The following is a 14,119-nucleotide window of genomic DNA, read 5'->3' on the forward strand; positions in this document are numbered from 1 at the left end:
TTGGACAAATGTGGTGGATTTTACCTTGCATGCATTGCATATTCTGGGCGATGCTGCCTGTTTTTCACACCCTCTTTTTCCTCGCCCTAAGTAGTAAATGTGTAGTGGCCGTGTAGTTGCCGTGTAAGATGTAATAAATTAACATCCAACACCAAATGAAACAAATTACTTTATCGATAAGTCACACTGCTTGCCTCCGAAAAATTAAACATTAAACACGAATAAACGTGAAAAACGCACGCGCGGCGCATAATTATTTTTTCGTTTAGTGAAAGTGTAAGTAGTTGTGCCAGTGCTCCATGTTGTTGGTGTTGTTGCAGCGGCAGCAGCGCCCCTCTGTGCACAAATACACATACCACACGGACACGGGGGCCGCCGCCATGTTAAAATGGCAAAAAAGTTAGTCGTCGTCGGCATTCGATAAATAATCACACTCTCCAACAAAACGCACGCATACATATACGCATATACGAATCGAAAAGCGAATAAAAACGAATAATCCGCAAATACTCAATGGAAAAAAGGGGGAACTAAAAAAAACGCCAAGTACAAAGTGCCAAAAAAAAAAAATACTTATGTATATGTATGCATATAGTTATATATGTATTGTACAACGTGAACAGCGAAAGAGAGACGCACGCGTTGTAAGTAAAAGTAATTAGAACGAGAAGCCTGTACAAAGCGGAGAAGAGTAGGCGAAGAAGGTAGCAAAAGTGCCAATGAAAACCCATATGCAACTTTTTGTTTTTTCCAAATTTTTTTTTTTTTGGTAGGAGCAGGAAAGTATATGCGGAAGCAAGGTGTAGCAAATGGAAAAAGTCAGCAGAGCAGCGGCCGCGGCCTCTCTCTGCCCTCTGCGTGTGTGTTTGTGTGTGCGCGCGTGCCTTTGTGTGTGTGTGCGTGAGGCGGCAGCTAAAAGAAAGCAGTAAAAAAAATTAAACGAAAAGAAATGTAGAAAAAATGTATATACCTAAAAATGAATAATCGTATATTAACAATTTATATATTTTTTTAAATAAATACAAATTCGGGGCGCTCGCCACTGTGTGCTTGTGTGTGTGTGAGTGTGTTCACTCTGCTCTCTCTCTTTTTTCACCCCATTCGTGCGCCTGCATATACATATGTGTGTATGTGTGTGTGTGGCTGCTTTACTTTTGTTAATTACAAAAAAAAAAGAAGAAAAAAATGTATTAAAGGGGAAGTTCTGTGAAGTGGTGGGGAGAGTGTTCTGTAAGCAGTGCAAATTCAGTACAAAATTCTACACGAAAATTGGAATAGCGTTACACAAGCTCCCCCGCTGCCGAAACTAAACTCTCCTTCTCTCACTCTCTCCCTGCCCCCGCCCCCGCCCCAGCCCATGCAGTACCCTCCCACTTCCTTATGGCGATAGGTGAACAAGTGTACGTGAGTGTCGCGTGTCCCTCGCCTATTTGTGTGTGTGTGTGTGTGTGTGTGTGCGAGTGACTTCAATGGTTTTTTTTTCGAGTGCTGTGCTGTAAAAATTGAATGAATAAATAAATACAACATGAAATTGTTGCAAAGGAAAAACAACAAACAAACACATGGACAGGCACACACACTCCGCTCCGCTCTGCTCCGCGCCGAAAGCGAATGAACATAAAACTGCAATTGACGACGTTGCTGCCAATGCCTATGGCCTGCGCTGACGTCGCCGTCGCCGTCGCTGCACAGTGGAGCAAAGTCAGGTGAGTCGTAGCGCCAGGAGCGCATTGTGAAGGAAGCGCAGTGTCTTATCTAGGGTCAGGGCGAGGGAGAGGGGGTATTTGACCAGATATTTCCAGGGCAGTGAAACATAGGCATCGCCTTTTTTCATTTGCTATATGACGTTTATGTTTGTACCTATGTGGATTGTCAGTTGCAACTGTCATATTGGATCATTATGTCATCAGGGAATGACCAGGCGGATTAGTAAACCTTCCCTGAAAGATAGCATATATAGTATATAGAACGGTGTTTCTGTTGTGGTAGCCCAGCAAAGGGGCAAGACAATCATCTACCCTTTGGAGCTGATCGGCTAAACGGATTCATTTCATGTCATCCCCCAAATGATCTCTCCCCACAGAAGCCTCAAACAAGTGTTCCGACTGTTGCCAATGCTTTTGATTTCACCCTTCATTCCGACTGTACATTATTTATGAGTATTGTCACGTGATCTCACGGGGTATCTCTCATGGTAATCCCCAAGATCCTACATTTTCGAAATAATAAAAGCGGCAGCGGCATGGACGGGGGGGATTACTCATGCTGTACGAGGAGATATGGAGATGGAGGAGGTGGGTCGTTCGGTCTGTCTGTAGTGGGTTGGGGCCCATCGTACGAGTAATTGATGATATTTATTTGTGACCCACTGTGCCGCCAGTGACGGATAGACGAACAGACGGACGGACAGACGTATGGGTGCCGGCAATGCGGCGATGATTCCATAATGAACCGTACGGCGCGCCGGTCGAAAGGAATTTCAATTAAATAAAATGAAATTTGTGCGAAAATTCTTTGTGTCGCGTTGGCTTTGATTCATGTTGTTGTTGTTGTTGTTGGTTGTTGGTGGTGCACCCTCATCATTATTCTGGTTGCAAAGTGCAATTTTTGGATTGAAAAATGACATTGAAAATGACTCTAAGACAGACACTGAAATACGGAAAATACAAGTCCTACAGAGAACCAGAGAGAGGAAAAGTCCCCTTCAAATGAAAGGGATCCCCGATAAAGAAATAATCTAATCAATTGGTAGGCAGTCCCATTCTGGTCTTTATTATTTATTACAAGTCACGCGTGAAATTTGATGACTGTCTAGAGTTTTATTTGATGTCAAATGGAAGGGGGACTACTGCATGCAGGCCATGCAGCGAGAGGGAGAGAGAGAGGGACAGAGAGAGAGAGAGAGAGCAAACCCACGCCCACGCCACACACACATACATCGGTATGAAGTCATGCCAAAAGGTTGAATGCCAGAGTTGTCAACTTCCTGTGGCGGCACACAGACACGTGCGAGAGGGAGATGGGGAGAGCCGAAGAGCATGGCCTGGCAACCTATTACGGAATTATTTAAAACAAGTTTCTTTCGGGCTCTGCTCTGCTTTTCTTCCACACAGCTGTTTGTGTCCTACCAATACAGATGCAAGCACATGGTGTGTGTGTGTGTGTGTGTGTGTGTGCCGTTTCGTTAGCAACACTTTTTTTCTGCCCAGGCTGCGCGTGCCAGAGTTGTCCTTCGCCTGCGCGTGACATTCCGATACTTTGTACACAATTTTATCGATTACCGCATAGCAGGAGCCACCCAACAGCCCCAGCAGGAGCCCCCAGCAGCAGCAGCAGCTGGTGGTGCGCCACCACCTGGCCATTTCATAAAGATGTATATAAAAACAATAATGTGGTTATTATTTTCATATACCCATTCATTGCTCCTTTCTTTAAGGATATCGGGGGCATCCCCAACCGAACCGAACCGAACCAAACCGAAGCGAAGCGAACCGAACCGACACACGACGAGGCGGCGGCGGCTACCCTGTGCCACTGGCCTGGCCTGGCGCACTAGTTGCGCCCCCACTGCAGGCGCAGCAGCAGCCACATTCCGCCTGGTGCCAGTCAAAGCTGGATGGATGCCTTAAGTCTGATGCGGCGTCCTTGCTGTATTTGTCCCCCCTCTCCACCACCCCCCACCCCCTTTGTTTCGGGCACTCGGTGTTTGCCTTCTTTCACGAGGCACTGCCTCGTTGTCGTCGTTTTTCGTCCTCGTCGTCATTGTCGTGGGGCGGGGGGCGGGAAGGGTGCTTCCAAAATCAATGCGATGATTTTTCTTGCTACACAAATTTTACGCTGGGTCTCTCTGACGTTTTTGTGTATTTTCGCTACTTTTCACACAAAATATTTGTCGAATTTTTTCTATGCTTGTGTGTGTCGTTTTCCTGTGCGGCAATCAGCTGTTCTTAGAGCAGGAGCTTACATAATTGCACGCGTGTGTGTGTGTGTGTGTGTGTCACGTGTGTCTTTTTTGGGGGGTGCTGCTGTGACGCTTGCCTCTGAACTCTGAACTCTGCTGACTAACGGGGTATTACTTCATGCCGTCACGTGGTTAGAGCGGCAGGATACACTGCCTAACACTTGTTAAGTGGTTAACTGCTTGTCGAGTGAAATCTGTGAATCTCCAACTGCTTTCCTTTTTTTTAAGTGCAATGATTTTTGTGAGTAACAGCTGGAATACTGCTGTAAAGTGTCTCAAGAATTCATTCGTGAAAAGGCAATATTGTTCTGCGACATCGATGGAAGGATTCACTGAAACCCGCCGTAAGTTGTTTCGGAGATTATCCAAACCGCGGCTCAACAGCTGAGACCCTGACGATCAGCTGACACTGATCAGGGCGGCGGAAAGAGCCCACAAAAGAGAATGAGTCCGACCAAACGTGTAATCTATGAACGATTCTATCGCTATCTACTGATAGAATTAACCTGGTATTCCTTTGTGTGTGTGTTCGTTTTCGAAACAAAAGAATAAAGTGCAAATATAAAGATTTAAAACTCCGCTACTCATTCCATGCGATAAGATTATGATGGGCTTGGGGGTAGTGGGGGTTTGGGGGGGTGTTCGTGTTCGGTTCGACTTCTTTGTTGCTTAATATACATAACATACATGTGTACGTACACAGGTACTATATTTATTTCCATGACATTACGTAGTTTTACCTTTGTTTGTGGCTCTATGGCCCAGCTCTTGCGTTTCGAAAAGTGTTTGGTGTTTGGTGTGATTCAGAATCTTTTTTTTGGATGGTCGGGGAGGGGACTCAAACGTAGTAAATAGTTTTAGCCGCTGTTGGTTGGTGGCTAGTCAAGTCAAGTGGAAACATTTTATCGACAGCTGTTTTTGTTTTACAGACAGCTGTCGATCGAGTGGGGTAGTAGAAAGAACAGGCTCGGAAAGTGATTAGCGTGGAAGCAGTGCTCTGGTTTACTGTAATTGTCAAGCAGTGCTGCAGTCCAAGATCAAAGCGCAACGTCTGAAAGCAGTGCCAAGCAGTAGACACACTAAATCAATAGTCAGTAGTTTTTTATATATGTTTTTCTTTGTTTTCCAGTCTTCATTTTCGCTCTTTCGCTCTCGCCCCTTGGGAACCAAAGTCCTCTTTAGGATGAAAGGATGAGAATGAGAACCCTCGAAAACCCAAAGAGAAAACACGCAAAGGATTGTGGCACCTCCTCCTTCTGCTGTGGCACCTCTTGGGCTGCTGATTGGGGCGCGTGTATCAATAAATAAAGCAACTAAAAATACGTGTGAGAAGCACGCGAAAATAGCCGGCGCGAAGAGAGTGGAATACGGCCAGAGGTCGAGAGGGGGGCATGGCGGAGAGAGAGTAGAGGTGGTGGTGGTGGGGGAGGTGGAGGCGGTGGGCCCGAGGAATTTGTGACGTGCGGAAAAGAAGCAGCTTTCAGCTTTTGTTGCTGCGGGGGCGAGTACCCAATGGACCCGGCCCCCCTTTTTTGCCTAAAAATAGAAACCAATTGGCGACAACAAACAGATATTGGGTCGGGGGAAAGAAAGATCGGGTGGGGTATATGGTATATGACTGGGTTCTAAAATTCAATAAATAATTAATGGAGGTGGAGGTGGAGGGGGAGGGGGAGGGGGAGTCGTTTCCCCGCGGGACAGCTCTGATGGACATTCGATGAAGTGCCGGGCAATCTGTGAATTATGTTTGGAATCGAACGAGTTCTTGCCCCGATCCCTTCCTGCCACAACCAGAGGGTGTTGGGGAGCTTTGGACCTTGAACGAATCTTCGCCAGAGGCTGCCTGGACTCCTGGGCTGCAATTAAATTGTTTTCGAATGGGTTTCGGGTTTCCAGATGCCAGAAATAATATTGTTTTGAAGCTTTATTGATCGATAAACAAACACAGATAGGCGACAGCATGGGGGAACTCAAATTTGTTTATAGAGAAAACAAAAAAGGGCACGCGCTGAGTCGCGAGTGTGGCAGGGGCCTCAATTTTCAGTTTGGTGTTCGATTTCAAAGGCTTACCCTTTCTCTCTCTCTCCCTCGCTCCCTCGCCTCCCTCTCTCTTGCGAAAAGAGAGACCCAGAGAGCTTTTCCACTCGTGCAGACCTCTTCCTCATGCGGCATCTGTGGCTGCTGCCAAAATGTTTGCCTTGACGCTTTCAACCTTGATGGATACACTCCCCCCCCCCCTCCCCCCAAGCCCCTGCTGTTTGCCAGCAAATGCCATAGCATACTTTTTGGAGTGTCCTTCTCCCCCCCGCCCCACTTCTTTTGTGCTGTTTCAAGCGCCCAGCGTCGCCTTGACTGGGCATTGATTTATTTTTGCTGGGGGTTTTTTTTTTGTGTGTGCCTTGCCCCACTCTCTCTCTCTCGACCGTCCTGGGCGGACCCCAGCGGTCGATAATTGATAGCCATCCGCATAGCCTTCCTTCCCTCCATTGATGATGGCATCCCCCCCCCCCCACACCCCGTTTCTGGGGGAAATTGGACAACAAAAAAATGCCCTGTGGGATGGGAAACAAACATAAATTAAGGCACCCAAAATATTTGAAATAATTAATTTTTTTTATCAACAAAATATTTGTTTAAAAATTATTTCCTTCCAAGAAATTTCCGATTTTAAAAATTGTTTGCTTTTCAAATCCTTTTTTTTTTATTTTGCTCTTTTTTTGTTAGTAGGATATAGTGTTTCCCTTTTGTTTTTTCTACCCATATCAAATGTCGGGGCTTTTGGGGCCTGACAGGACGCCCCCCAATGGTATTCCTCCTCCATTAGAAGAGGGGCATGTCTGTCGTCCTCGCATACTCTGTCCCATAAATGGAGCCCTTCCGTAAATGATATAAATTCGCTTTCCAGGAGATCCTTAAACATATATTTTCGCATTCCACCGACTTCCGACGCCTCTTCCTTTTTCATTTGGTTCAGAAATAATGCGCTTGATATTCAATTGATTAATATCGATGCATACCTAAAGCCCAGTAACAAAATCATTCTAATCTAGTACACGACATGTATTTTGTTTATGGGTGCTCCATCCAGCGGACGATCTGTGTGTGTGTCTGTGTGAGCACAGATCTTCGTTCAATCGAACAGATCAAGAAAATTGTCTTAAGATGAACGAACTCGTTCGTGCGCCAACCACCGGCTCACTCGCTTCGATCGCTCGCGCCGATATGAGTCCACGAAGATGAAAAACAAAATATATACATATGACCGATCTTCACATCCCTTTTCTATTTGATGTTAGTGGCTAGTGTTGGTTATGTGTTGGAAAGTGTTGAAAAGTGTGTGCTTATTACATTTGAGCAGTAAAATTCTTGTGGATGGCTTCCATAAAATCAAATCAAAATCATTTGCAGCAACCCTGCCTCCCTTCCTCCCTTTCCCTCTCCTGCCCACCTGTATGGGGTGGGTGGAAGGGGGTGCCCTGGTGACGTACGACCTTCGCCTCATTTCACTTCGTTTTTGCACACATTTTTCTTTGGTCAAATTTTGAATGAGAGCTAATTGAATGAATGGAAATGTAAGCTAGCTGGTGCAGTGGTGGGTAGGCTATAGGGTGGGGGAGGGGGAAACGGGGACTTTGCGGCATTTGGGTTTTGTGGGTCAAATGGCTGCCGTCGTCGTCGTCGCCGTCGTCGCATGACGACAGCGCGTCCTCGTCGTCGTGGTGTCGCCATTGTTGCTGTCTCGCTTGCTCTTTACTTTGCGTCCCCCTCCCCCCCACACCAACCTCCTCCTCCAGTCCCTTCTTGGAGAGTGCTGGCCCTGCCGCCCCGTCGTAATTTTTTTTGGCATAGAATTTATTGCATGCAGTTTTTTTGGGGCCGCGGCCGGCTTTTGCGTGGTTGAGAGTCATAAATTATGTGCTCTCTCTCTTTGCTGTGTGCTTGCTCTCTCTCTCTCTCTCTCTCTCTCTCTCTCTGTCAGTCTCTTTGGGAGCTTTTGTTGTTGTTGATCTATTTAAAAATGAAATGGTGTCATTGTCAGGCGGTCGCTTGCAATTGGCACACGGCCCATGCCCAAGCCCATGCCTCTCCGCGCTCTCTCTCTCTCTCTCTCGCGCTCTCTCCACTCTCTGGGGAGGGGAATGTACACAGTCAATTAGGGAGCCACTTAATCAGCCTGCCTTCCGACCGTTTGGTTCGACGTTTAATTGAATTGTTGGTGTTTTTTTTGCTTTTGCTTTTGTTATCCTTTATTATTACTCCAATTATTTTAGCGATAAAAGCTCGAGGGAGGGGGGGCTCGAGCCCCCCATATGGATCGACCAATTTGAGCCACGCCCAAGCAGGGCATAGACAAAGGCCCTCCACCCCCCGCCCCCTACTACTACGCCACTGCACTGCACTGACTGACAGTCGGTTCTTTCGTTTTGTTTCCCTTTTGCTCATCTTCTTACTCTCTTGTGCTTTCTCCTCCCCTTTGGTCTTTTGCTTTGATTAACATCTGTTTGTGAATTACGGTCCAATTTATAGCCTTAACACGAGAGAGGGAGACCCAAGACACACACACAGAGAGAGAGAGAGAGAGAGAGAGAGAGAGAGGGGGAGGGAGCTGGAGAGGGTAGCATTATTGAAACTTGCAAAAGAATCAAATTAAATACATTTGAAATGGAATTATGGTAATAATGCATATTTGCACTGCTTACAAACTGCTTTCAACAAAGAAATGCCCGCGCATGTCGTGTGCCTGACTAGGCACCATGCCATAGGCGTGCATTTATAGGGGAAAAAGAGGTTCGGAACACTGGCTTAAGCATATTTCCCTCGTACTAACTTCTATAGTCTGTGAAATCTAGGCAGTTGCCTATCGCCTCGACTGGTCTTCAAGGGGTATTTAAGTCTTCGAGTGTCATCTCCAATACATGCAATATATCGATATATACATATGCACATATGTACCTGCTTATATACATACAACTAAATGCCAATTTCTTGTTCTCTTTTGCTCTAATTGCAGGTTGGACGCCGCCCCATGCATAGCGTACTCTCTGCTTCCGCTTGAAGTGGATGTGTGTGTTGCCAAAAACAGAGAGAGAGAGAGAGAGAGAGAAGCAGCAGCAGCAGTAATAACAGACTAACTGCAGTTGAATCGCGTTTGTGTTTGTGTTTGTGTTTGTGAGTGTTGTGCAATTTGAAAGAGAAAGAAGAACAAATGAAGGAACAAAAAAAAAGCGACAATTAAAATAATCGCCAAAAACGTGCCATTGAAAGAAGAAAGGAGAAACGAGATAGTTTTCTCTGTGTGTGGGTGTAGAGAGGAAGCAGTGCAGCAGCAAGCAGTGTAGCAACAACAACAACGACAGCGACAGGAAGACACGTGACGTGACGCGCGCGCGAGATTTTCGATTTGTTATTTTTTTTGGTATCCACCAAAATCCGTGCTGTGTGTGTTTTTTTTTGATTGTTTAACTGATATTTTTTCATATGTATATTTATTATGTTGTTTACAGCCGTTTAACAGTTACAAATTCTTTGATCCTTTGACGAGTGTGTCTGTGTGTGTGTGTGAAAACAACAAAGAAAGAAGCAAGAAACAATAACAAAAAAAAAACCAACAGGAAGAGGCAATAAAAGAATAGTCAAAAGCCAAAAGACAACAGACAAAAAGTTCGTGGCATGCCAATGGCCGTGCATTGCAGTGGAACGAAGAAGCAACAGCAGCAGCAGAAGAAGAAGAAGCAGTGGGAGCAGTAGGATCAAGCAGTGCACAAAGCAGTGGATGCAGCATCACCAACAGCAGCAGAAGCAGCAGCAGCAAAAAACCAACAGCGTGTGGCAAAGAGAGAGAGAGAGAGAGTGAGAGGGAGAGAGGAAAATAATCAATTCTGAATATTGGGGAACCCCCCCCTCCCCCGAACACTTCAACACACACACGATCCTTACTCCTCCACCAAGACAAGGCACAAGTCCATTGATCGAATAAAGAAGGGCTTGCCCGCCATCTTAAGAACAACCGAACAACAGCCGGGATATTTTGTTATTGAAACAAAAAAAAACAGCAATTAAAAAGTGTGTGTGCGAGTGCGAGAGAGTGAGAGAGAGCAGGTGAAAGCACACAGCAATATAAGGAGAAAGGAGAAGCAGCAAAGAGGCAGAAGAGAGCAAGCAGCGCTGCGTCACCATGAGCGGTCGTCCAAGAACTTCCTCCTTTGCCGAGGGCAACAAACAGTCACCGAGTCTGGTGCTGGGAGGCGTCAAAACATGCAGTAAGTACCCCACAAAACTCGATATATAACACCTCCCCCTGGTACTCCATCCCCCCATCGACCATTATAGGAAATAATCGTATTCAGTTCTATTACAAATGAGATCATTCTTTTGCGGGTAGCATTCGTTTTTGAGGGATTGACTCCCCACTTTGCAAACCTAGATCTTTGCTTTGCTCACCCCCTTCCAGGCCACACCGAATCCTTTTGACACTATCCCTCATAACGACTTCTGCAGGAGAAATCAGTCCCCCACTTCTTCTGCCACTGCCCGGCCCTTGGAAATCGTCGTCTTCGGATCCTCGGGGCCGCTTTCCTCACGGACCTGTCCGAGATCAAACCAGGGACCTTGTCCAAATTCATCCAAGCCTCCGTATGGGACTGCCCTTACCGTACAGTAGTTTGCTCTCGCGGTTCAGGCAACGAGAAGGCAACACAATGGACCTCTTATTGGTGCAAGTGAGCTTGGTGGGGCGAGGGTTTTTATCCCCGTCCTTCCAGGCTACCGCCTTAACCTAACCTAACCTAGATGGGACACTGCATTGCGGGGGCGCATCCTGTTTCAATCGATGATTTCAAAGTCTTATACATATTGGGATGAGCCGATCGAACGATGAGTGTCTTTCTTCTTTCCTCGTTTTTTGTTTGTATATGTAGGTCTTTTAAGGGAAGTACGGAGTAGTACCTTCAGAATTATGTATCTTGTAAGTTTTCCCCAGTGGATTTTCCTAGATTTTTGCTATTTAGGATAATTATTCTTAAGGATATGTGACAGTTTGTGATAATCCACCGTTCAAAAGTGTGTGATTCAACCTTCACCACTGTAGATCTTGTCCTCTCATAGACACATAGCCTCTATTCCTTGCCTTAAGATCGCTAGATCTCGCCGTCGTCGTGGTTTTCTTAACAATCTGCTTAGAGGATAGATTAGGGAGGAGTCTTGAGCGCCTAGCAAACCCAAAAGCGAGACTTAACCCGACAAAACCCTCGAATTTGGACCCCCATATGATAGATATGATATATGATATGTCGTTCAGTTTGTGGCAGTGAAAGTGTCATTTATGATAGCTCGCAAAGGAATCGTTTGCGAGCCTTTTGCAGGGCGCTGCTAGCTCTGGGAAGCTCTGGTCACATTGGACTAAATATCAGCTGGTAGCTGCTGTAGGAAAAAAGCGTTTGATTGGGAAGCGCAGATGCAGATACAGATTGGGAAATAAATTTTTTGGATGAGGGAAGGTAGGGTACCTAGGGGTATTTTTTTGTTTCGCTGAATGCTGTGATTGCCCGTTCTTCATGAATGCACTTGCGAGTGTCGTGCAATGGATTGCAATTCCCAGACTGCCCAAAAGTGTGCTACACCACACCACACCAAACACTTGCACCACACATCCACCTGCATCGCATCCCAAATGCATTCAGAGAAGCAGTACAGATTATGGAATATTACTATCTGCCTAAAAGCTATACGGATCCATTGATAAACCAATTCTCTATTGGGATTATCTATGATACGACACAGAATCTTCCTGCTGTTCGTTGGAAGGGCATGGCATAGAAATGGTAATACCCAATCTTCTTGTTTTTCCAAAGAAACCCAGCTATTGCCTTGTTTTTTTCTTATCAGCGAACGAAATGTGCGCCCACCTGTGCGGCCCACTGTCGGTATTCGTCCCCGATACCCTCACGCACACAGATACGCTCGCATAATGGTGTGTATTGGTACAAGGTGAGGTACAATCTATCTCTTAATCAGTAATCTGTTTTTTAGTCACTCTTTCTCTCTCTCTACCTCTCTGTCCGCTGTCTCAATATCATTTTCGGTGTGCTCTCTCAATCTCTTTATTTCTCTAGCCGCTCGCTCACATTTGCCAATTTGCCGCTTGGCGTGTGGCTGGCACAGTGGTATGCAGATGCAACCGGTCCCTCTCCTCTCCGCTCCGCTCCGCTCCACTGTGCAGGCACGGCACCAGATACATCATCATCGTCGCCGCATGGCGACTGCGGCGAGTGACGCGCATGCCAGCACACACACACACACATACCCCGCACAGCGGTTTTCACCTCACGCGACCTGCTGCCTCGTACTCGTTTTCTCGGTTTCCACTCTCTCTCTCTCTCTGTGCGATGTGCGATGAGACGGCTTGGCTCTGGCCGCCGCTCTTCCTTACCTTGCTTTGATACGCCTTGTGGTTACTTCGGCCTCCTCTGGCTGTGTCTCGCTCTCTCCGTTCGGCTGTGCAGCCGCTCTCGTCGCCTCAATGTGTTTTCGTGTTCTGTGTTCTGTGTTCTGCCTCTCTTGCTGTCACTGCATACAGTTATAGTTGTCGCTGTTGCCGTCTCCCTCGATCTCTGTGGCTCTGTGGCTGTGTGGCTGTGTGCGTGTTGTTGTTTTTCGAAGCGAAAACGACACGAAATTTTAGTAGCGCTGATGAAACGAAAAACTGAGCATTTGCGGACAACGAAAAACTTACAGAAATGTTTTTGTGCTAACTTGGCTGGGGTTTTGCGAAAAGTTTGTTCCTATCGCACAATAATATCGATACAACACACCCCAGGATCGTATATATCGATATATCAAGTGTATACTCAACACCGCTAGCCGCCCGAGCCGAGAAACACAACGCGGAATAAATGAAAACGCGCGCGTTTCCAACTTTCATTTAAACATTTTATTTTTTTTTTTGTATTTTTCACGCTCAGGGCATCCCGTGGCTGCACCGCAAGGCGGTTCTCCGTTTGTGTGTTATTTGAAATAAATAATTTTATTGAGCGAACAGTGTGTGTTTGTGTGTGTGTGTGTGTGTGTGTAAACGGTTTTCCTGTTCACGAAATTGTGTTATTCTTTTTTGTTTTATTTGCGGGCTGTGTATTCCCCTGCTGGCCCCCACGCCCCAGCGCTCTCGTGAGCGCGCGCGTGTTTGTGCCTGTTCGTGCTCTCGCTTTCTTGTGCTTGTGCTGGTGTGTGTGTGTGTATAGGTGTGTGCCCGACGGTGCCCTACAGGACTGCGCTGCTGGCGCTGGCCCGCTGCCGCTAACACAGTTCTCGGTCTCGGGACCGAGCAGAAAAACAAAAAGAAACCCCATACACGAGAAAGAGAGAAAGAAGGTCAGCACCACAGAAGCTCACCGCCCACCCTCCCTCTTGGACGACACCCGGCGTATAACCCCCCGCACCGGAGCAGCAGCAGCAGCAGCAGCGCAGTGGCGTCGCTGCCCAGCGTATTTCTGTTCTTTCGTTTCTACTGCTGGCTGACGAAGGCGTCGAGCATGTTGGTCAATCGCAGTTCGCTGTTCGAAGGTAAAGAGAAGAGAAATAAAGTTGGAGGGGGAAGTTCGGGGCGGGGTGGGGAGTGGCGGGAGAGCCCCAAAAAAAACCCTACTCTCCCCGCTGTTGGCAAAAAGCAGAGCCAACAAAAAAAAAATATGGGCAAAGTGTCTAAAGACAAGGTGAGGCACAATCTCGCTTCGCCCAGGCTTATGGTTTATTTCCCGCTACAGTTCCGGAGGATTGATTCTCTGTTGTCAGGCATTTCCCTTGATTATCCCACGACAAATAATCACTATAGTAGGAAAGATCTGTGGAACAAATTACGCCTTCCAATCTCCCCTTTTTCGAGCTACTTTTCGTATCTTACGATCATTTGCCAAAAACATTCCTTGGGAAACACACATCGCAAAGCCAAAAAGAAATGAAGAGAAAAGAATTACCTTGTCTAAAGACATCTTGTGCCCAAACACACACGCACGCACACACAGAGGGGGGAGAGAAAGAGAGAGTGATGTGGCCGTGTGCGTGAGTGCAAAAAGAGTACAGCAGGCGACGAGTCCGGGGCTCTCTTTCTCTCAGTCTCGCTCTCTGGCAAAGCATCTAAAAATATCAGAATCGAGCACAACATTT

At 46.6% G+C, this 14,119-nt stretch overlaps 1 protein-coding gene across 9 annotated transcripts in view; it reads left to right on the forward strand.

Annotated features, from left to right (window-relative positions):
- The first annotated feature begins 18 nt into the window (after nt 1-18).
- The window catches only part of sgg (glycogen synthase kinase 3 beta homolog shaggy), a 53,873-nt gene continuing 39,772 nt past the window's right edge, over nt 19-14,119 (forward strand). Inside the window, exons 1-2 of one of the 9 annotated variants that reach the window (XM_033384865.1) lie at nt 19-130; nt 9,466-10,221. In XM_033384865.1, the coding sequence (XP_033240756.1) occupies nt 10,137-10,221 (85 nt within the window). In that variant the 5' untranslated portion in view covers nt 19-130; nt 9,466-10,136. The other 8 variants (XM_033384863.1, XM_015185744.2, XM_015185740.2 and 5 more) reach the window with 8 other exon arrangements.

The sequence above is a fragment of the Drosophila pseudoobscura genome, chromosome X, assembly GCF_009870125.1.
Source record: "Drosophila pseudoobscura strain MV-25-SWS-2005 chromosome X, UCI_Dpse_MV25, whole genome shotgun sequence".
In the NCBI taxonomy this organism is placed as follows: domain Eukaryota; kingdom Metazoa; phylum Arthropoda; class Insecta; order Diptera; family Drosophilidae; genus Drosophila; species Drosophila pseudoobscura.